This window comes from Gymnogyps californianus, chromosome 14 (assembly GCF_018139145.2).
Source record: "Gymnogyps californianus isolate 813 chromosome 14, ASM1813914v2, whole genome shotgun sequence".
Classification (NCBI taxonomy): Eukaryota; Metazoa; Chordata; class Aves; order Accipitriformes; family Cathartidae; genus Gymnogyps; species Gymnogyps californianus.
Genome location: NC_059484.1, coordinates 15,570,525 through 15,593,980, shown reverse-complemented (window position 1 = coordinate 15,593,980; position 23,456 = coordinate 15,570,525). Strand labels below are relative to the sequence as shown.

At 40.7% G+C, this 23,456-nt stretch overlaps 1 protein-coding gene across 2 annotated transcripts; it reads left to right on the top strand.

Moving 5' to 3' along the window:
- The first annotated feature begins 723 nt into the window (after positions 1-723).
- Positions 724-22,033, top strand: MAML1 (mastermind like transcriptional coactivator 1). 2 transcript variants are annotated; one of them, XM_050905237.1, is made up of 5 exons: positions 724-1,092; positions 10,858-12,270; positions 14,609-14,878; positions 18,782-18,896; positions 21,042-22,033. In XM_050905237.1, the coding sequence occupies exons 1-5, from the start codon at positions 724-726 to the stop codon at positions 22,031-22,033; spliced, it is 3,159 nt and encodes a 1,052-aa protein (XP_050761194.1). The 2 variants fall into 2 exon arrangements, with proteins under 2 accessions (XP_050761194.1, XP_050761195.1); XM_050905238.1 differs by having other exon boundaries at positions 745-1,092; positions 10,861-12,270.
- Positions 22,034-23,456: the final 1,423 nt, after the last annotated feature.

Below are 23,456 nucleotides of genomic sequence, written 5' to 3'. Positions count from 1 at the left end.
CGCCGCTGCTCACCCCTTCCTGTCAATCACCTCTGGCTCCGCCTTCCGGCGCGCCTGAATGGCTGCGCCGTCGCTGCCCCGCCCCCTCTCCGCCCGTGCCTTTTAAACGCGCCGGAGGCCGCCTCCAGATAGCCGCCCTGCCCGCCCACGCCTCTGCTGCTTAATTCGCGCTTCAGCGCCTTCCTATTGGCTCGGAGGGGTGTCCCTCAGGGCTCGTGACGCGCTACGCGGCGTGACGTAGCCCACCACCCAGGAAGCTCCGCCTATTTATTCTCAACTCGGCTCTTGAGGGGAAAAACAATTTCAAGATGGCGGCGGCGCGGATAACAATGGGGAGTCGGGGGTTCGGGCCGGCCCGTGCCTGAGAGCGGCGGCCGCCGGGCCGCGCCGCGCCGGGGGGGAGCGGAGCGGGCTCCGGCCGGGCCCCGGGGGGGTGGGCAGCGGCCGCCGGGCAGGCCTGAGGGAGAGGGGGGGGAGCGAAGCGGCACCGGCCTCGGGGGAGAAGGAGGAAGTGGGGCGGGGGGGAGCGGAGCGGGCGCCGGGCCGGGCCGGGGGGAGGAACCGGGGCGGGGGCGAGCCCGGCGGGGAGCCCAGGTAAGGCCCGCGGGAGAGGGAGGAGCGGCGGAGGCCGGGGAAGGCCCGAGGGGGGGAGCCCCCGCCATGGCGGGGGCCGGTGTGAGGAGCCGGTGAACGGCGGCGGCCGCCCCCCTCGCTCTCCGGTCCATGGTGCTGCCCCCCTGCCCCATGGCGGAGTTCGTGGTGCCGCGGCACAGCGCGGTGATGGAGCGGCTCCGCCGGCGCATCGAGCTCTGCCGGCGGCACCACAGCGCCTGCGAGTCCCGCTACCAGGCCGTCTCCCCGGAGCGCCTGGAGCTGGAACGCCAGCAAACCTTCGCCCTGCACCAGCGCTGCCTGCAGGCCAAGGCCAAGCGGGCCGGCAAGCACCGGCAGCCGCCCCCGGCGCCGCCGCCGCCTGCGCCCCCTCCGCCCGCCGCTGCTGTCGCGGGAAGCGCCGACAGGACCGGAGCCAATGGCCTGGACGCCGAGGCGGCGAGCGGCGAGCAGCACGGCCGCAGCAGCACGTTGATCGCGGTAAGGGGCCGGCCAGTTCCCGGTCGGGGGCCGGGGTGGTTGGGGCCGTGGAGGGAGCCGGCGGTCGGCATGGTTGTGCCCGGCTGGCACCGTGACCTCTCGTCTGGAGCTGGCACCGGATGGAGGAAGGAAAACGAGCTCTCGCGGTTGGTGTGATGGCTTGTGGTGGGAGGGCTGAGGTTGGTGTTGCTTTGCGGAGTACTCGTGTCTGCTCTGTTACAACTTTGCAGCTGATAAGGGCTGTTTTATTTTCTCTCTTGTCACCCTTGCATGCTGGAAGAGTACATAAAAACTGCTGCCTGTTGAGGTGGGAGTAGGGGGTGGCCGCCTGTGATGGTGACAGTCATTCCGAGCAGCGTTCTGTGAATTATGTTTCTGGCTAATTCACCTAAAACGTCCCTGTAGAAACTGTCAGAGGAGCATTAATACTGCGGTGGTGTTGGATTTTTTGTTTGCTTGTTTGCTTATGCCTTTGATTTAGGCTGTCAGGGTTTAGTGGAATCACTTGATAAGGATATGGTTATTACTGAGGGGAAATTTTTAAGACAAATAATGCGTCTATTGATTTTGGTACATACTGGAAAGAACTTAAGTGGAAAGGCACTACTTATTTGCTACTCACTCTAGTGGGTGTGAACGCTATGGGAATCCCACTCCACCCATTAAAAACTGGCTTAGCTCAAAATCTTAATGTTTCTCTGGCTTCTCTAGCATTTCTGGTTGTCAGGATATATTCATACAGCCCTGTTTGTATATCAAGATAGCTATTGCTTAACTTATTCTGAGCCCTTTAAATATACTGCTGTGTACTAATGCGTCGGTAATGTAGGTTAGTAGGATAACCTCTTAAAGCTTGCCTGTCTTAATACCTCTTTCTTGAAAGCAGGTATTTCTAAATGGTGGCCTGCATGAAAATGATACAGTCCTGTTCTGAGCGTCTTTAAAAGGGGACACTGGATTAACCTGAGACACTTCCAGGTTAACATATAGATTAAATCATATTTTTAAGATGGTATGTGTGTTTGATCAGGTTAGAAGCGAAGGAGGATGTGATTCTCTGCTGTCTTGGGCCTCATTTAGTTACAGTTTTTAAAATGGAACCATGATAGAGCTTGCTGTATACTTGGGTGTGACTGGACATGATGTGAAATAGTGAAATGTGGGGCATAGCGATGTCAGCTTTAATGTAACTAACGCTAGGCACATGTATGCAGTTTGTACTATTTACAAGATGAACTGAAAATGTTATTCAGCTGAATTGTTTCTATTCTTGCTAATATACATGTGAGAATCTAGGACATACTGACTTTTCTGAAGACTAAGATACTTGTGACACAGTTAGAGCACTTCAGATGGTCATTAAAGAAGGGTACTTGAGGAAGAGAGGAAGCCTTGTGCGTTCCTGACAGTGATTCTGTAAAACTTTCCGGGTAGCTGTTGTTTAGTAGACTGATCTTGAATGTAAACTTGTGTCAGAACAAAAATGACTCAAACTCGTATTTTATTGTCTAAAGACTTGGTGGGATTTCTATTTATTTCCTGTCTGGGCTCTAAGGCTTTTTGCATATGGGGCTCTATCCATTAATAATGCGTATTTTTGTTACACACAGAGCTCTTTAGCATGTGAAATCCTGTTGCTTAAACTGCCACCACACATCTTCATATTGATCTTCTAAAAGAAAGACGCTTTAATTCATTGGTGGTGTTTCTTTTAAATTGCTTTGGATGTGGATTTGATCTAATTAGCATCCATTATAATGAGGACTCTCAACAGCAGTGAGCTTCTGAAATACACTGCACATCTGGGGAAGCCCTTCTTGTACAGGAAGCTGCTGCCAGTGGCCAATTTACACAACAGAAGAGGGTTTTAGTGTATGAATGACTCTTCCTCGTGCTGGCCTGCTGTTTCCTTCCTAGGATACATGACTGTAAGCTTAATTGCAGCTGCTGATTCATCACCTCGTTACTAGGGTATAAAGTTGGTTTGCTTAGTAATTCAAGTTTTGAAAAACAACAACAACAAAAAACCTCTGCTGCTAATTTCATTCCTTTGGCATAAAAGGTACCTCTGTAGGTTGGTATTTTACCTCTAGCAATCATGTAGCTGTTATCAAGACCAAGCGTGTGCTTTGTATGGGAAGGACATGGATTTGGTTTACAATATTCAATAAAGTTTGGATGAACACCAAAATTATCTTGTTTGAAAATATCCTGGACACATTCCTTTCAGAAGAATGTTGCTAGATCAGTGAAACATGCATTATAACAGCTATCACTGTTGTTACGATCCAGAGTTTTCCATGAAGCTGCATATGAATCTTCTCTTGGAAACTGGTACTTTGTGTTGAAAGTTAGTGAAGCATTTATTTTGCTCCTTGAAAGAGAAAGCAACTCATGTAAAGGTAAAGGGTTTATGATCTAGCATCAGAGGGCTTGTAGTAGAAGGACATGAAGCTGCGCTGCCACAAGTGTGGACAGTGGACAATGTGTGCACTCCCAGATCCTGTACTTCAGAGCATCTTCTGCAAATTCGGAATAGTCATGGGGAACAGGATAGCACCGCCACTCCCTTCTTACCGTCTTGTATGATTTTTCATGTGGCCAAAATCAGATATTTTCTCTTCCATTAGTCTTTTCTCTGTTTTAGATCCTGGAGTTGGATGGATCTTGCTTACAAGCAGAAGCAAGGGGCAGATTCTTCCTTTGTTTTCTTACTAAGCAGCTCTAAAATTTGAGCCACAGAAAAACCAAGCGAATACAGTATTGATACAGAAATACCTTGGATGATTTGTGCACCATGTAGGCCTGTCCTTCATTTGAGGAAAAAGATGAAAAGCTTGTTAGCTTCCTATTTTTTTTTAATTTTGAGACCGTTATTTAATGGAAAATTCAAATGTTGAAATTTACGTCACATTTCTGTTGTTTAAGATGATGTTATTAAGACTCTGTTCAAAGTAGAAGATGCGTAATGTTTGGATAATGTATTGTCTGTTGTGTTAATCTTATATTTTTGAGGAACAGGGAAGTTGGGAAGAGACAGGACTTGTCCCCTTGAACATTTTTTTTCTCTTTGCCGGGTTCTGATTTGAGAAAGTTCATTCTAATAACGCTGTTTAAATTCTCTGTGGTAGAAAGGTTGGCTTCCTGGTATTTCTCTGATAGACTGTAACGTAGTGTATCACTGAGCTGAACAGAAAGTGTTTTGTTGACATGTGAATGAGGAGAATGGCAAGATCTGGATTTTCATCTCCACTCCTTGTTTTATGATGTGGTCTCTTGGAAGGAGACCTGCTCCCTGTTTCTTACTGTTTTTTTTCCCCACCTGAGAGCAGTTGTTGTGTAGATGGCTGGCTTTGACTAGGACTGCCACAAAACCACAAACAGTATTTCTGGAATGGGCAGAGAAGGTCTAGTCGGTGACCTGTCTTGGCAATGCTTTGTGTTAAAGCTGAAGAGCAGACCAGTATTTATTTGGGAGCGATAGAAGTTTTTACATTAATAATAGGTGAGTTCTAATTTAAGCAAAGGCACCAAGTAAAAAGCTTAAAAAGAAATTTAAGTATAAGGAGAACAATGAAATGTTTCTTGGTTAAAAGACCTAAAGTAATAAATTAAAGGGAATAGATTGCCTGGATTGTACTGACAAGCATTAATAGCATTCCACTAACGAAGCTCAGGCTGGTACAGTAACAATTCAGAAGACCTCATTTTTGTTTAATCTGTGGTATAGGGTGTTAAATTGTGAAATTATGTTTTACCACAAAAATAGCAAATTATTTCCACGTTATTTATATGTAACTATAGTGCAGTGTAGTCTTGCCACCATTGTTTGTTTTTGCTGACAAGTCTGATAGTTTGTTGCCCAACAACTCAGACAGGTTTTTCTTTGTCTCTTTTTAATTCTATGCGAGGTATTGTTGTATGTTTGAAACATTTCCCTTACTAGATTAGTTAGATATGCAGTGATGCTTCCTAAATTGTAAGGATCTGGGAGTGACTGATCTGCCACTGCTGTTTAAGTTCAAGTGAGGTGGAGGATCCGGCATTGCAGCTGAAGGCACAGCAGTTTTTTTGATTCAGCAGAACAATTCCTGTAGTAGAAGCTGCCCCTTGTGACTAATGCAGGCTTGGGATATTTATAGATGTGCATATCCACAGCCCTTCTTCACTCCAGCAGGCAGTCACCCAAATACAAAAGCCTTCTGGAATTAAAAGTCGGAATTAAAATAAAAGTCAAAATTAAAATCAGTCCAGCAGTTTGGTTCTGAAAACACAGTGGAATGCAGGAACACATTGGGTAATAAAATGCTTTCCTTGCAGGGGGAGTGCAACTTCAGAAGCTGTGGATAGATGCATGGTACATGGGGAGTTCTTAGCATGTTGTGTAGTCAAAATGTTATGTTTTCTATCCAACATTCATACACTACAATTTCTGATATTTGCATTGTTGTTCCAGCTTAAGAGATTGCCATCTTTGTTGCTCCTGTCCTTCGCCAGGCAGGAGAGGAGAATCTGTGTTTATAGAGGACCTAGTGTAAGCTCTGGTTCATGGGAGCTTATCTGTGCTGCAATAGTACCATGTCCATGGCAGAAAAATGGATATATTCTATTTTGGTTTCCCCTTGTAGGTGAGAATGCTGATATCTAGCTAGGAGGCATATTGGAACTAGATTTTTATTATGTTTCTAAAGTAATATAGCATTTCTTCTTTGAAAATGACCAGCATTATATTTCCGTTGCTGGTATTTAATGACAGATCCTTGTAGACATAACTTAATTCTGAGACTGAAATGGTAAACTTATTCCAAATAAAATGCAAAAAAAAAAAGCTCTATTGAATCCTGTAAGAATATTTTAATCTCTGTAACAGATGCTTTAAAAAACTAAACATGAACATTATATGGAGCCTAAAAGGCACAGTATAAAAACCAGGTTTTTTTTTAAGTTTTGTTTCTGCCATGTTCACTAGGTATTTTTTCAGAAAATATGAAACTGGCATGCAGTTTCTATTTTTTTATATATATATATATTTACTGTTTTCAGTTACAGGACTCAAAGTATAACAAATTACTGGATTTTTACACAAGTAGTTTAGTTGACTGTCCTCAGTTTAAAAATTCTGCATTATGAAGGACTTCTTGTGTTCAAGCGAACAATGTGAACTAAACTTTCATGCTTGTTAAGTTCTAGCGCCTTGAAATGTCATTGGTTTCAGATTATTATCTAAAACTAGTTTCAGGTATTGAGTGTTTCACACTGATGTTTTGATTCCTGGAATAATCTTTTTCTCTTTTTAAAAAAAAAAAACAACAAAAAACCAGAACAACTTTGTGCCACTGTTTTGATCAGTGATTCATCCCCCTTTCCCATCAAGGCAGTAAGAGAGCACTGCACTGGACTCTGAAGTTTTGAACTTTGCCAGTGCTAACAGAAAAGCTGTAGATGAAGTTTTAAAGCTTTTCCAATTTCTTCTTGTTGAGCTTCCATGGTAGTTTGTGGACAGCTTTTATGAAGCCTGCCAACTTGCCCCTGCAGTAAGACCGCAATATGGCTGAGCATCATTGTGGTAAAATTGGTGGGTTTGAGAGAGATTGAATATAGCTTATCAGAATTATTTGTGTGCTGTCCATTTTCTGATGGAAGCCTTGTCATTTGACTGGGCACGCATCCATCTCTGGCATTGTGGTCCTGTGTCCTACTCAAGTATAGCATGTATGTACTGTGAATTATATGATCAGAGGCTGCTTGTGTTGGACACCCCTTTTGTTGTGATGGATGACACCTGGGTTTTATCAGTTTGTGTTCCTCACATGAGGAATCCACAGTTATGGCCTGACTTGCATGTGTGCTTCTGCCAAGTAAGTGTGTTTATTACCATGTTGAGGACTGTCTATTTTGCTCACACGTGTAAAATGCAGCTCTGATGATGTTAGGTGGAGGAGGTGGAGCCTATGGCCCTTCAGTGGCGCTCTGAGAAACTGTATGTCCTGTCTTGGGCCAAAGGATTGAGGCCTGCTTACATTCCTTTCTTTGCACTGTTCCTATATTGGTTTAAATACTTTGGATAAATGCTTTTGGGGTAATACTTTTAGGCAAAGCTAAATAGCAGAGATCTTGGAGATTCATCTTTTGTTGGCAAGTTGAGTAGGCTGAGAAAATGGGAATGCATTTCTGTATCTGATCTTGTGACAATGGAAAGGATTGGTTCGTGTTATAAATAAAACTGATTGATTCTGCTAAGGAAACCATGGACAGCATACCAGAGGGCCACTATGCCTTACAGAATGATAGTAGACAATAAAATTAAAGCTAAAGGGGTTTTCTTAGTGAGTAGCAAGCTATGCTTTACTTTGTCAGTGTTTCGTTTCTTTTTTTTTTTTTTTTTTTTGCGTTTTGGCATAAGAGAACAGGTTTTTCTTGCCTTGAGAACTTTGTTGGAGCAGCTGGATATGTAGATAGCTTGCAGTCTGACTTGTATCTCACATGCTCCTTGTTATTTTTTTCCTCAAAACCAGATTATTTGGATAGACACAGACAAATTGGGGAAGAACTGAATTTAGTATTTCTTTTTCTGTTAGGAAATCAAGAGCTGAGATAGTATGTAAGAAATGCACATAAGAAAGTTGCATTATTTGCAGAGTAGTTATATGAATGTATTTGGTGTGAGAATTTCAGGTTCTGTTACTCAAAATTAAACATGAGTAAATAGAAGGTATCAGATATATTTCTACTGGCAGAGGAGAAGGAACCTGTAACTTTTGGCTGCCACAAATTTTTACGGCACTGTCTTTTCTTGAGAGAGGAGAGGAGGTAGAAAATGGAACACTGTTACTAGGTTATTTTTAAGCTGGTTACCTGGCTGTATTGTAGATAGCTAACTACATTAGCATAAATCTCAGTGTAGATTTACTGCTACAATATCCAAGTACGCTTTTGACTCTTTTTAATGTGACAAGTGAACTAGGATGCAAGTGCAGTTGGTGAATAGCTTCTAAACCTCAGAAGTTAAGTATCCGGGTTACCAACTGGGGTCAATCTTTTCTGATATGGATAGAAGATAAGCAGATTTTCTTCTTTCCTACTTGTCTACTGGCTGTCATGTACAGGTAGGATATCTTTCAAATAATCTTAGATTTAGCTGAGGTGAAGCAAGGCTGGAAGCATTCACCCCCAAATTTTACTTCATTAGTGAATTTATTAAAGTTATTTTCGTCTTTAATCTCCTTTTTTGACAAGGGAATATAGTTTTAGGTGAAAGAAGGACTTTGCCTAGAGCAACTAAAGTCAAGATGTCACCAAGAATCAGATATCTGAGCGTTATGACTGTTTAAACCCGTATAGATATGAAAGCTCCAATGTGTTTTTATTGACAGAAAGAGCCTGTGATGGATATTAGGGGTCTGTATCTTTTTCTAGACTACAATAAGTGTTAGTTTATAAGCATGGATGATTTAATCTTAGACTAGTTAGCTGCATGTATTGCAAATGGTGTAGTACTGTAGCAAAGACCTTAGGACACATTAACTTCTGGAATATTTTTCCAGCAACCCAGGTGGGTTTTGCAGCCTGTGAAAAGCTGTGTGCAATTATAGCTATAATGCTACCAAAATCCTAGTTGCCTTGAGTAGTCTATATGAATTATAATTACAGCTGTGACCCTAATGGGCATATATTCTGTTTTAATATAGAAATTTGCTTCAGCTATGAGAAGAATATGTTCAGTGTACAAAACTAAGTTATTACTTTTATGTCAGTTTTCAGGGAGTGTGTTTTTCCTTAATGATTTAGGATTAAGGAGGATCCATTCCCAAACTTTGAGTGATTGACTCATCATATGACCTTGGGGAAGTTACTCATCCACCTTGAGCTTCGGTTTTCCCAGTTGGAGTATTAAGTAGACAATGGGAAACTTGCTGAAAGCCAAATGTGATTGAGTTGAGGCTTCCTTGCTTTCTGTTGTTTTGCCTTTTTACAAAAAAAGTAAATTTCCATTATTCTTTCGAGTTGGTATTTGAAAAATTCACTCTAGATCTGTTAATCCAAGCTGTAGACCTAATGTTCAAATTAAGAGAATTCAAGTTCCAACCTCCTCTCCAAATGCACACCTCGCCTCGTCCTACTAGGTCTTCCGCTAATCTCACTACTCTGCTGCTATTTCCATGAACCATCTAGAAGATCATAGTCTCCTGGGAAGCTGCAGTCTATCCCTCAGATAAAAATAAGATTTTGCTGCTACCTATGCAAGCATTAAACAAATAGTGTTTTTTCTGAAGATCAGCTAACTGTAGACTGTTTAAAAAAAAAAATTACAACAATTAACTGTGAACCAGTCCTTCTGTCCTTAAATCAAAGCATGCTGTTGCCCAGGCAAGTGCTGTAAAATTCTTCTGATAATTTATGCTGGCTCTACATACAGCCTCTTGCTTGAGTGCTGAGATCTTGAGGTTTCCCCTGTTTGTTCTTGGATGAGACAGTTTTCCCCAAGGGTTAGTGGACTGCGTTGTGGAGACTGCAAGTAATATTAAAATAAGCATACTTGTCTTGAGGTTTGTTTAATGAGCTGCTTTTCTGCCATTTGAGAGAACTGTTGTTCAGTGAACCACGCTTCAGATGGGTGGCTTTTTGTGGGGATTCTCCTCGTGTGTCCTGCCGAGATGTACAAAGGCATCTCGTACAGGTCAGGGGTGCTGATGGGAGCTTTCCTTCTGTTCCAGCAGTGTCTCTGCCCTACAGGTTTGTCTGCGTTGGTGTAGTGTTCCAGCACAAACAAAGCAGAACTTTTTTTACAGAATGCACCTGAGGGAAGGAAAAGTTTATAGTCATCTTTGATGTGTGCATGAATTCTGTTTTCAGATGTTTTTGAGGTCAATGGAAAGAACTTTATATTTGAAAGAATGCTGCCAGGAAAGAGAAGTTGAACAAAGGCTCTCAAACTCTCGTTGTAAAACTGTTGCTGTACCCTCTGGTTGCTTCTAGGTGGCACTACAAGAAAAAGAATATCTACATTCACTAGCTATGAGAAGCCAACTGTTGAGCTGGTTGGGGCTCTGGTGGTCGTAGTGCAGAGAGGAGCAGCTGGCAAATACTCTAGGAGAAAGGAGGAAAGGAATAAACTTACTCTGCTGTGATAGAATTGACTGAACTCTGAATTGCATTTTACATAAGTGTGAAACAGTGGTAGCTTAGTGATAAACTGGTTTTGCTTTAGTGACAAAAATGTGATTGTGTACAAAATTTACATATGTAGTTCTTCTCCAAAAATTATAATCACAAGAGAAATGGTTCTCTTTTTCTCTAGATATTTAAATGTGAGCCTGCTTTATAAAGCAGTCTTACAGAACAATTATACCATGTGTATATGGGCCAAATAAAATACAGGTTTTTATTCTCATCTAAAATTTGAATCTTAACATTTTTCAATATTTTTTCATTTTGAATAGGAAAATTCATAATATTCCAATTCACAGCCATTTCGCAGCTTTTTGTTGTTGTCAGAGTGCATGGCAGCTTTTGGTTTTGTTTGAAGGAGGGGGTTCTTTGATATAATATATATTTTTGAAAGTTTATCCTAAGAGATTATAGTAAGGAAGTCATCTCGTGATGACTTGTAAAACAAATCTTATCAAAGCAAAGATGTAGCCTATTTTTTTTTAACCTTTTTTTCCTAAAATGTTTTATTCAGAGCTAGACAATGTTCTGGTAAGAAATAAAAATCCTAATCTGTGAAACATAAAACCAAATAACTAAAACCTTCCTTTTTTTCAGCAGCTCCATGAGACTGTGAAAAGAAAGCTTGATAGTGCTGCTTCCCCTCAGAATGGAGACCAGCAGAATGGCTATGGTGATGTATTTTCTGTGTCCAAGAAACTGCGTCGTGATGATGGTCTTGGTGGAGTGAGTGGTTCTTCCAATGGAATGCCCCCTGTGTCTCCACTCCATCATCTTGACAAGAAATCTGGCAGCGGAGATACCTTACAACTTAATGGAAAACATCCGATGGGGCTAGATGGCATCAGCAAGAAGTGTCTTCCAGATTCCAGCCTGCAAATGAATGGAGGTGGTGATGCTGATGACTCATTTCCTCTGAGTTTGAACAAAGAGCTGAAGCAGGAGCCCGTAGATGATCTTCCATGTATGATTGCTGGAGCAGGGGGATCTATATCTCAGAATAACTTGATGCCTGATCTTAATCTTAATGAGCAAGAATGGAAGGAACTTATTGAGGAGCTTAATAGATCAGTGCCCGATGAAGACATGAAGGATCTCTTTAATGAAGACTTTGAAGAGAAAAAAGATGCAGATTCTTCAAATTCAGCTGCACAGACTCCATTGCCACAAGATATTAACATAAAGACTGAGTTTTCCCCAGCACCCTTTGAACAGGAACAGATGGGATCTCCCCAGGTGAGATCCACTTCATCAGGTCCAGCATTTATTGGTGCTGCTTCTGTACCTGTAAGTGCCGCCTCTCCAGTGGTTGGTAGTTCTCAGGCTATGTTTCAGCCTTCTGGTCAGTCAATGACTGAAAATCCTAATCAGCCCATGATGCAGGCATCAAACCACTCTCAGAACGTCCAGAGGCCTCTCCCCAACGTGTTGTTAGCTGGGAAGGGTGCAGGAAGTGCCAAAGAAATGTCTTCTGCTCATCAACTTCAGCAGATTGCTGCCAAGCAGAAGAGAGACCAGATGTTGCAGAGCCAGCAGCAAGCTTCACAAGTCCACCAGACAAATCAGATGTCTACATGGCAACAGTCTGGGCCTTCTCATAGTCCACTGGCTGTCCCATATACCATGGAAAATCCCACCAGCCCATCGGTTTACCAGCCAGACTTCAACAATCAGAAACTCATGATGCCTAATATGGGAAATAAAAGCTCACCGAGAGCTGGAGGCAATTACCACGTGAACATTTTGGGTCATCAGCAAAACAGCTTGAACCAGAACCCTGTGAACAGTCAAGGCTCTATGCTAGACTATGGGAACACCAAACCTCTTTCACATTACAAAGCAGAATGTGAACAGGGGGTTACAGTACCTGGTCAGAACAAGACTCCCATGTTGGCATACATACAACAGCGCCAGCAGCCACCGCTGTCTCATGTGAGCGATGACCAAAATGGGATGATCCTGTTGAAACCCAAGTCTGGAAACATTGCCTACCGACTACCACACAGTCAGGTGAATGTTCTGGTTTTTGTTACCTTTGTTTAGTAGCAGATTTAAGGTTTTGCAAGAGGGTGTTGGATAGGTAAGGCTAGAGGACACATTACTTGGTATTGTTTCAAAACAGTTGCCACATGATTTTAAAGAAGAAAATGATAATATGCAATAAGCTGAGACAAGAATCAAGAACTCTGTTTTCCAGTGGGGACAGTTTTTAATACTCGGTTCTAGGTTATGTGGTAATGTGTGATTTCCAGCTTAATATACTTTGTGGGCAACAAATTATGTCACGCTTCATAGAAGCTTCTGCTTACAAAGATAAATAGATGCTTTGTAAACTTTTGCCTAAAATAACTCATGTAAAACTGTAGTGTTAAACAGTGTTCTCAAAGAAGCATTGATTTCCTACTTGTGTCAGAGTTGGCTTACTATAAAAAGACATGCCTCTGGTTGCTTCTTTTTTGAAGAGATGGAAGTGGGGGCTGCATTCCTGATTTCTTGGGTGTTCCTTGGGGATTTTCAAATCTAAGAATTTGTTATTGGTTAAGTCTCTGGGGATTGGGGGAGCATAGGATAGGAGAGAAATAAATCTTCAAGAACGAGTAATAGTAATATTTGTCTGCTTGAAGCAATATGCTTCAGGTTCTCCTTTAAAGGAAAATTCCAGATGGTGCTTCTTTGCCTTATATATAACTGATACTACAGGTATGGTGCAGGTGAAAATTTATGTAGTGGATGGAGGTATAGACTCGTTGGGATTCTGTAACATGCCTGCAGTGCACATACTAGAGGGCTTGTTGAGAAAAAAGGGTCTTTGTTACAAGGATTAAAGCTCCTCTAGCAAAAGCTGTTGGAGATCCAACTCTAGTAATATGTTCCCTCAACAAAACAAAACAAAAAACCTTTGAAAAAGATCTGATTAGTCTGTGATAAAGACCACACTGATAGACAAATAAAAATCTGAGATCAATGTGTGCTTCATAAGGCACAAAAAAAATTAATCTCTTTCAAAGCTAGCAGAAGTAACAGTCTAATGACATTTTGATGGAAGAAGAAGGGGAAGGGTAGAAATGATTGTGTATGTCACATCTGCCCCTCACTGAAAAACAGGGTGACCTTGCATCTACACTGCCATGCTTGCACTGAATTAACAGAAATACTGATGAACGCTTCTGGAGAATTTCTCAAAAGCTTGCATATAGAACAACTTAGCACAGCATTACCTATATTTGGCTCACGATTTCTTATGAAGACTGCAGAGACTGAGAACCAACAGCTGAATCCATTAGCTGAATTCTAAACTTGAAAGCAGTATTTGTTTGCGTAATTAGAAATGAGGCTGAACTGTGCTTAAAAATGATAAAAATTGTCAAATTTCAAATGGATTTGCCGGTACAAAGAGGACAGTATCAGATCTTGAATGATAATCTTTCCATGTTATTTTTGCTGATCCCAAGTTCCAATCTCTAAAAAAAGCAGACTTATGAAAAATTAATAATAACAGTCTTATCTGTAGTAGTATTTTTCTCTATGGAATATGGTGATGGTTGGCTTGCTGGAAAAGTACGTTAAGACTCATTTTGATCAGTGATAGCATTCTTCCCCTTCACCTGCAAATAGTAAGTACTCTGATACTAAGAAGAGCAACTTTAGGAGGGGAGGCATAAACACTTGCTGAATTAAATGTTGACAGAAGAGGCAGGATTTAAATAAATGTTTTGTATAATGAAAATTTAAAATGTAGTGTTTGAAAAGCTGCTACCAAAGTAAACTGAAGCTGGTGTGTTTGAAGTGCTGTTTGTAACTGGCGCCATTCTTCTGGCTGAGCAGAAGCACACAGAGCTATACTCACCTGTTTGAGCTGGACTTTGGGATGTACTTTGAGACTGAAGTTAAAGCCTCTATTCCTAATGTTGTGGAGCTTCTGACCTTAACTCCGAACTGTCACTTCTGTGTCTGGCACTTTATAGATAGGGTTTTGGCTGTCTTTAATTAGCTGAACTGGAAACTGTGTCATGCTTTGCCTTTTCCGTTAGAAGCTTCACAAGTGTAGGAGCTATTGCATAAAGATGGCAAAATACAAGGAACTGATCTAATTTTTATTAATAGTGTAAATATACAAATAAGCAATAATTGACAATTTCTGTTTTTCTGAGATGTGTTATGATTCCCCTCCCTGTGTAGACTGTTTATAAAGTCTCTCTTCCTTATCCTGTAAAATGATAAAATTAATACAAATCGTGGTCATCACCATGAAAGTGCCTTTCCTCATCTGTGTAACTACATACAGTTTCTAAATTCTGGAGGGCTAACCTCTTTCTGTAACTCATGTCACTTTTTCTATATTCTGCAGGATCAAACCCCTTCTCCTAACGTTCCTCGCGTTCCTGTTTCTGTCCCGGGCCCTGGCGTGGGTGCCCAGGCTCCCAATGTCTCCATGGCAGGTAACCACAGCAACCCACCTTATCTCAGCAATCAGCAGCAAGCAGCAGTGATGAAGCAACACCAAATGCTGATGGACCAGCAGAAGCAGAGAGAGCAGCAACAAAAGCACTTGCTCATGGAGCAACAGAAGCAGCAATTCCTAATGGAGCAGAGACAGCAACATCTTCTGGCTGAGCAGGTGAGAGGGCACAGCAGTCTTTTTCTTTGCGCTGATTTGCTTTGGTGGATGAAACAGCATTTGAGATTTTGTCGAACAGTTATCACGTTAGAAAAAAGGGGATGTAAACTACAAGGTGCTTTGGTATCGTAAGTATAATTGCTGTTTTATGTTTCTATAAAAGTAACCCAAACATGTAGCACTTGATTGCTGAGACTTATTTTTTTCTGTTGTTACAAGGCACTGTGGTGAATGAAAAGAATAAAATAGGTAGAATTGAGTAGTGTGAAAATACAAGACCATACCTACATGGAGAGAATGTATTATACCAGTGATGGTGTAATTCTTTGTGAAAGAAGAAAGGCACGTGGAATCAGAACAAAAATAAAAGATAAGGTTGGGATACTGCTGATGTGTTCTGTAGAGCTTTAAAAATGGAAGCAATAAGCAAGGGACTCTGTAAGCTCATTGTGCCTTCTGCCTTTCATCCCTGAGATCCACAGCAGTTCATGTTTCAAATTTTAAAACATCTTTCACTTGTTTATTTGGGGAAAATAATTAGACATCTGCGTCCAACTTGCATCTTACCCTGCCAAAAGAATTTAACTCTGCTGTCCATCATACTGCAGAAAGCTGCTTTAGCCTCTCTCAGGGAAATGGGCTCCTTGTGTGAACCTTTCTAAGCTTTAAACCTTTTGCAAGTCTTTCAGCTGGGAATCAGCCCAAAGGGCCTTATTGCCGTCATCAGGGCTTTTCTGTATTTTTAGAAGTCCATGCAGGCATGTTCCAGGCACTGGCACTGTACATCCAGAGAAATTATCAATATCTGGTATGGAAGAAGGGGAAGATGAATTTTCAAAGAAGGTTTGAGACCTAGGGAGGGAGAACCTGGTATTCAGATCTTCTGGAAAAAGTGTAATCATCTGTACTGCTGAAAAGTTTTGTCTTTGAAGATAATGGGTGGAGGGAAGAGCCATGGAAACTGTTGTCTTTGGGGATAATGGAAAAAAAAAAAAAAGAGCCAGTGGTTTAATGGAAAAAAATGTGAACTGCATCTATCCCCAAGAATTAAAAAAATGTTAAAAAAATAAAAATTTAAATGCTCTGGAGTCCTTCAGCTAATGACAGTTGGGAATGTGTAATTTCCTTATTTTTCAGCGCTGTTAGAACCTAATAAATCTCAGTGTTCTCAACTTTAAAGTTGGGAGTTGTTATCCTGGTAGCCAGGATTTTCACTGTGATGATAGTTTGGAAAATAGAGGTGGTGAGAGAAGGTCAGGTAATGGTTGTGGGTGTGGGGACACCTTAACTTTTATTGCAGCAACTGTCCATCAGAGGCTTTATTTAAGAAAGAAGGAAATGATACAGTCTCCTCTGAACTGAAAATATGTGAAAGCCCATTTTGAGGGGAAGGGTGTAGTACAATCTGCATTATTGTGGAGCTGTGGCTGTGCCAAGGCCTAGCGAATGGCTTTTTTGATCACGTGGAGACTTCCATTAAAATTGAGGACTAGATTGAGGTGACAGAGAAGCCCCTTCAGTTCTTGACCCAGTGTAGATAAAAATAAGAATGTGGTTGGCAATGTTTTAAAGAAAATTGTATGAATGTAGGTAAAGATACGTTTTTGATATTTGGGTAAAAGTGCAATTTGGGCTAAGGGAATATCAGGGTGGAAGTATACTGTCAAAGACTGAAGGACAAAGAACGCCCAAATCATCAATAAAATCATATTTTCTGTATGAGTTCTGTGATCTATAAACTTATATAAATAAATACAATATTTTTTTAGTAAATTATTTAGTTTTTGATGATTTGTATGTTAATATCAAATGTGAAAAATTACTAATTGTTACTCTTTCAAAATGTTAACGAACAGGTACTCTTTGAAAGAAGAGGGGGAGAAAGGAAATATGGGGTGTTGGTATCCTGCTTGTACTTTTGCACCACTGGTGAATGGTGATTATTAGAGCTCTTAAAGCTGTGGCCCAGTAGGTTTCCTTAGCGAAGTAATGGACCTAACAGGTGTCAGACGTCTGTGAACAGTGGGGCGGTGTATTAACAGGGTGATAAGTAGCATATCTCAAACACAGTGTTGAAATATTTTCTTTTTCCCTACCTATTTGCTTCTCCTTAGCCAGCACATGTTGCTGTAGTAAATATCAGTATTATGAAAATATTTTATTCCTGTCCTAGTTATGGCAACTACGACTAACTTCTATGACTTGCATCTTTGTATAGTAATACTGGGACTTTGATGCCAAATAAGGAGCAACTTTGCTTTGGAGCTGAACAGACTTAGATACTGCATTTGCCACATTTCTTGGCCTTGTGCTGCCCAGTCAAGCTAGATCTTGTTAGCATTCTAATTTGATACTTATTTCTTTGGATACACATGATACTGGATGTAGTTTTATAAAAAGATTTCTGAATCAGTTGATCTCTATTTTGCAGGAGAATTACAGTTTCGGGTAGCTTCAGTGCTATTCCCTGCCACTCTAAAGCTGTCTTTGCATTTGGTATTCTGCATCTTTTTTTTTTTTCCTTTTTTTTCCTCCCCCTGCCCCCCCCCTCCCCGAGCCAGATTCTGCAGCTCTTGGTTTCTCTCAGAACTATGGCATCTCTTCTTGGCTTCTGTGGTCAGCCTCTTTCAGGTCTGACTGGTCCTGCAAGCAGCAGGTCCTTTCTGTCAGGCAGCCTGCCCTCTTCATTCCTCTGCATGTCTCAACAGCTTCTTAGTTGTAGACATTTCAAAAGGATGGTAGTAGTGTGTATGTACCTATTTGTTACATTGCACTAGTCTCTTCTTTAAAGGCTTATCGCTTGTGTCTTCACCCCAGTACTCTTGGAAGGGAATTTCTGTCCCCTTCTGTGCTCTGTGTAACTTTTCAGGTAAGTAGGTAGTTGTGCATTGTATCACTACATAGTTATCTCAGAATTTCAGTCTGGTTGAAGATATCTGTGGAAGAAGAGCCAGAAATACTATGCCTGATACGTTTCATATTGTAAAAGCAGCCTGTTGGCTGTTTACGCTGTCAAGATCTCAGAGTGTACTATTAGTGCATGTACATACACTCTCGACATTCCCCTCAAGGCTTTAAATTTCATTTTCCCCAAAAGTTTCCTAATAGAAAATATGCTTGTTTTATTTTTCAAATGGTTTTATCCTAAAGTAGGTGCGGGTTGAATGTGCTTTTAAAGAGGCAAGATTATTTTGAATCATTAGTAGGGTTTGTTTCAATTGATTGGTGCATTGTTAAGAAAATGGTTTTGAACAATGGTTACAAAACTTGTATAGCTTCTGTTATAAACTTAGTTCTGCAGTTTTCCATAATCTTCTAGGAAAACCTGTGGTATGTAAGAAATTGGGTTTGTGTATATTTTTTTCATTTTTGAAAACAAGGGCTAGAAAATATTTACATGTTCAGTTTTTACTTTTCTGTGTAACTGATGATATTTGTGACTTGTACTTTAATTTCTAAAGAGAGGTCTAAAATAAATTGATCTGGGGGTAAAGAGCAAAAAAGTATGTGTGAATTTTTTCATACACACTCGCTTTTGCTCTTTTTGTACCTGTTAGTGTCTTTAGAGTATTGCTAAAAATACCTGTTGATTATGTTTCTGATTAAAAGACTAACATCTCAGATTTTCAATGTTTTAAAGGCTTCAGACATGCATTGCAATAACTCCTGTAATACATGCTGTTGTCCTGTTGTCTCTGAGTTCCTAGTCTTGTCACTCATCGGATTAAATTGACTGCGTTTGAACCTTGAGAACAAAGGTCTGAAGTGACTTTAAGGCTGCAGAAGCCCCTTTAATTACTAGCTCCGCATGAAAGTATGCAGATAGCTTGTTTTTTCCAAGATAGTCACCCTTGGAAAAAGCTTGACTTGTTTTCTAATTGTCTTGCATTGGACCTTTCTTAGGAGAAACAACGGCAGCAGCAAGAGCAACAGTTGCAGCGGCATCTAACTCGACCACCTCCCCAATATCAGGATCAACCGCAGAATCCATACCAGCAACAGGTTGGACAGTTCACAGGTAAGTAAACATGGCAATTGAAATAATGGCAGAAAAAATACCAGGAGTGAAAAACAAGATGTCTTCAAATTTCCTGGATTGGATAGCTTTTAATTAATTTATTACAACATATTCCCACGTCACTGTGCCTTGAAACTTTTAGACCTATACTCTGATTCAGTTGCAAATCAACAGCTTCCCCTGTCCCAGATATCTGGGACAACTTAAGCTTCTGATTCTTAATATTGCTTTGGAAATGGGTAAAATTTTTTAAGTACCTTCATTGGTCTAAAGGCCTTTTTATACTACCATTTCCCTTTACAGGTTGTAAATTCTCCTTAACTTTCATATGTTAGGATTCAGGGTTTTTTTCTTAAGCCTAACATCGCTACTGCTTGTATCTATCACAGGCCCTCATTTAAGAAAAATAAGTGATGTATTATTTCTCTCATCTACTAGGATGAGTTTAAAATTCTCTAATATTCTTATCCCTGCTACCTTTAGAAGGGAATGCAGTTTGAATTCTCTTCATTACATGTTTGTGTCCTACATGGTTTGTTTTTTTGTAGGAGAAGCAGCTTGGTATGTCTTCAGTGTATTAACGCTGATAAATAAATTATGTTGTTACTGTTAAGCTGGAATAGCTTCATGAATGTGGAAGAACTAGAGAACAGTAAAAAAATCATCTCCTTACCTGAAAAATCCTTACTTAACAGGGCATCAAGAAGCCATTTGTCTTTTTTCATAAATCTAGAGTACAAAAAAGTGCTTATTCCCTTCGTTTTGTTTCCTTACTCTCTGTGTTCCCACAGAAATAAATACTGAAGGGAAAAGATGCAAACAGAAATGTGATACCCTCATTCTGACAGTGTTGGTGACTATACAGTGTTTAGTAGAGCTATGACTGGGTTTTGTTACTTAACTGAGAAAGCTTGATACCAATACAAAAGGATTGTGTGTTAACACAGCGATCAGTAGCATCCTTCAAATATTGCACTGAAACATTTTTTTCTCCTGCCAGTTTCCTACAGAAATACAGCAGTACACCTGTTAGAAATAGAGTATGTTTTGCTATAATGAACATCAGTATTATTGAAACTATTTTTTCCTTGTTATGATGATTGTAACTATTTTTTGCATCTTAAATCCTGGTATGTGTGCTACCTCTTCACCGTAGTGTTCCAGTAAGACTCTTCCCCCACCCATCCACCCCCCCATAACTTTGGTGGTTTTATGGTGTGCTTTGTTGATAATTCATTTGATAGAATTTGAACTATATTTGAATAAAAATTGAATTAATAATAATGGAGAGCCAATATTCCTCAGCTATCTTAAAATATGAAAAAATTCTGCAGCTTACTTTTTGGTTTGAAAGTAGAGAAAGTACTAGTGTAGGTAGGTTTCCCTTGGTCAACTGTAAGAAGTGGGGGGGATTATATGCATTACACTTCACAGTGCTTTTCTATTCTTTTTTTTCCTTTAAGTAGGGGGCTCTTTCTTCTACAGGAAGAAACTATTTTTACTCAGAATTTACAAGAACAAAGGACTTTGTTTGTTTGCTGAGAAGACTTATTTTTGCAAATTATCTTGCTTGGTTATCAGCATTGTATATTAACATAGCGAATATTTCATTGTGGAAATCCAAAAGGTACTTGACCAAAAATTTCTGAAATTTATATAAAATAGAAGAAATTTCTGGAATTGGGAAAACACAGGACTGGAAACCCTACAGTTGTACAATAAGAGATACACAGTGTATGCACGGAATAACTGACTGTATGTGTGCAGTAAGTGGTATTTTTTAACAGCCTAGCAAATTGTGCATGCAATTCAAAGTATGTGTGTATACCATTGTTCACAAAGAAATACAGAGTCCTGCCTTTAAAGTCTAATTTTTTTTTTAAATTGATGATGCTGAACTCTTAGAAGTGGTATTCAGATTTTTTAGGACATTGGCATATCTGTGTCTGAGATCAAGGTGGAGGTGCTAACTGGAGCAACAATTGACACTCTTTAATTAAAGTACTGCTGTCTGTGTGTTGGTTGCATAGGTTGGTTTATACAAACGCAGCTGCACCTCCGTTCTGGATTATAGTGTCTGCAAGTCTAGCTTGGCTCTGGTTGAACTGAGGTATTTACTGTACAAAATATTTCTTCATATTTCAGGGTCATCTTCAGCCATGCCCGGGGTCAGTAATTTAGGACAGTCCAGCTCCAGTAGTCCACGGATGTTTCCTCAGACCCAGAACATGATTCAGATGGGACCTGGACACAGTTCTGTTCCTCCACTCCAGTCGGGCTCCAGTCAGCAGGATCGAGGGGTGACTCAGTATACCAATATGCAAAACATTCAGCGAGGGGGATTATACAACTTGGCATCTGGTATGACACAGATGGTTCCCCAGCACGCAACTCAGAGTGCCAATGGACAGCCACCAATGCAGAGACAAGGCAGCTTGGGCCAGGGTGCTGCCGTTCCTGCTGGGTATGGGCAGAATACCTTAGCAAACTCAAGTATTTCTCAGCAGCACAATAAAGGTGCACTGAATCCAACCTTATCTAAGCCGCAGATGGCAAGAGTACCAGCTGCTATGGGGGCTCAAAATCCATCTTGGCAACACCAAGGTATCCCTAATATTAACAACCAGACACAAGCGAACAGTGGCTTAGGACCATTTACTGCCAGCTCCTCTTTCCACATGCAGCAAACTCATCTAAAGATGGCCAACCAACAGTTTGCCCAAGGAATGCCTCAGGTAAGCCTAAGCACCAGCAGACCGATGACCTCTATGAATGCTGCCGTCTCTGGGCAGATGTTGTCGTCATCTTTAGGTGCGCAGCAGCGGACAAACCCACCTACACAACAGCAGGTACCCTCACAGCAAGTCTTGCCTGGCATGAACCAGACCGTTCCAGATCTGAATGCTTTCAACCAGAATCCAAATCAGCAAATGCCCAACAGAGGTAATCTGCACTGTAGTCAAGGGTACCCTGTGAGGACAACCAGTCAAGAGCTGCCTTTTGCCTACAGCGGCCAGTCGGGCAATAATGGACTTCAGAACTTAACTGGTGACACAGATCTGATAGACTCTTTGCTGAAAAACAGGACTTCAGAGGAGTGGATGAATGATTTGGATGAGTTGTTAGGAACTCATTAAAATGGGGCCGGGGGTGGGGGTTCTACTTTTTTAATTATTTCATGAAATATAAACAACACTTGGACCAAAAAACCTGTGGCATTGAGGAGACTTGCAGGCATTAGAGGTAAATGGTTGGGAAAGGGACTGGAGCTGCTTCTCAATGAGTGTTGATACATGGTAATGGCGCACCAAGCAGGTCTGCAGGAATAGTGCGCTTTATCTTGGTGTCTCTAAGGAGTCGCACACTTGAACAGGTCAAAAAATATTGTGCGTGTCCTAGCCAGCCTTTCAGAAATCTCACTTGCAGTGTTCTAAAATTAAATTTTTTTAATTATTTAAAAATAAAACAAAATTCCACAGAAATAGTGCAGAAAGCAAGCAAATAGTTGCACAAATTGTGTTTAGGGCTTAGTCTCCTGCAGCTATTACTTGCAATCATTACTTGTTCATAGCTTGACATGCTATTATAGTACTGTCCATCAAACTTCTGACTTTTTATTTGAGAAGAGGCTGTATGCACCTGAGTAGGCTTGCAAAATGTTTTGAATTGTTTCTTTTCCCCATCGCTGAAGCATGTGCCTGTACTCTCAATAAGCAAGTGATATTTCACAGTAAATATTTCTAGATGCTGGTAATAGATGAAAGAAAGTATTAAAACCTGGCCAGTTAGTCTAGGTAGTCGTCTTAATAGATTGTAGTCTTTTAAGCTGCAGTTTGCACTCTGTTGTAGAGAGGCACAGTTCTTGGCTTATACCTTGCTGTGTTTAAAGGGGGAATTTCTTATGGGAGAACTTTTAAACTATAGTAGGTTTAAGATGAATTGTAAAGCCATTTACTTTGCACCTGTTTCTTCATAACTTATTTCCAAAGGTAGTTGTATTTAAATGAAGGCTTTGCTTCATGACAGCTCATCTAGTTTTCTTTGTTGTAAAAAGTGAAACTAACTTTTGAGATCAGTTCATTCCCCGAAGTTAGCAATGATGCAATGAGCACAAGACTTTGTCACTTCAGGATAAAAATGAGGAAAAAAGAATTTGGCTGAGAGGTGGAAAGTCCTTATCAGCAATAATAGCACAGGCAGCCTGGGAGAATACTTGTATCAGGGTTGCTCCAATATGGAAGTCTCCCCCTTTAAATACTTTTTTTTTTTTTTTTTTAAATACTGGGTTACGAGTTTGATAATCTTTCTATAGACTGGTGGATTTACTTCTTTAATATCCCTTGAAGCAGATGCTGGTTCTTCAGCTCAGCCCAAGGAGACCTCTTAACCATATGTTGGGGTCAGTCCCAGAAAGGACAAAAACCAGAATGGGAACGGTCAGTGTTCCAAAGTCCTTACTTTCTACCAAAAAAATCCCCTATCCACCAACAAACCACCTTGCCTTAACCTTTATTTTAAAATGAAAATAAAGTTGAAAGCTTTTGTTTTAAATGCACAAAT

What these genes read in the sequence shown, in the direction of transcription:
- MAML1 (XM_050905237.1), top strand. Translation starts at nt 724, where the DNA reads ATGGTGCTGCCCCCCTGCCCCATGGCGGAGTTCGTGGTGCCGCGGCAC. An exon ending in GCAGCAGCACGTTGATCGCG is followed by an intron (nt 1,093 to 10,857) that starts GTAAGGGGCCGG and finishes CCTTTTTTTCAG; the next exon opens with CAGCTCCATGAGACTGTGAA. An exon ending in AACATCTTCTGGCTGAGCAG is followed by an intron (nt 14,879 to 18,781) that starts GTGAGAGGGCAC and finishes GACCTTTCTTAG; the next exon opens with GAGAAACAACGGCAGCAGCA.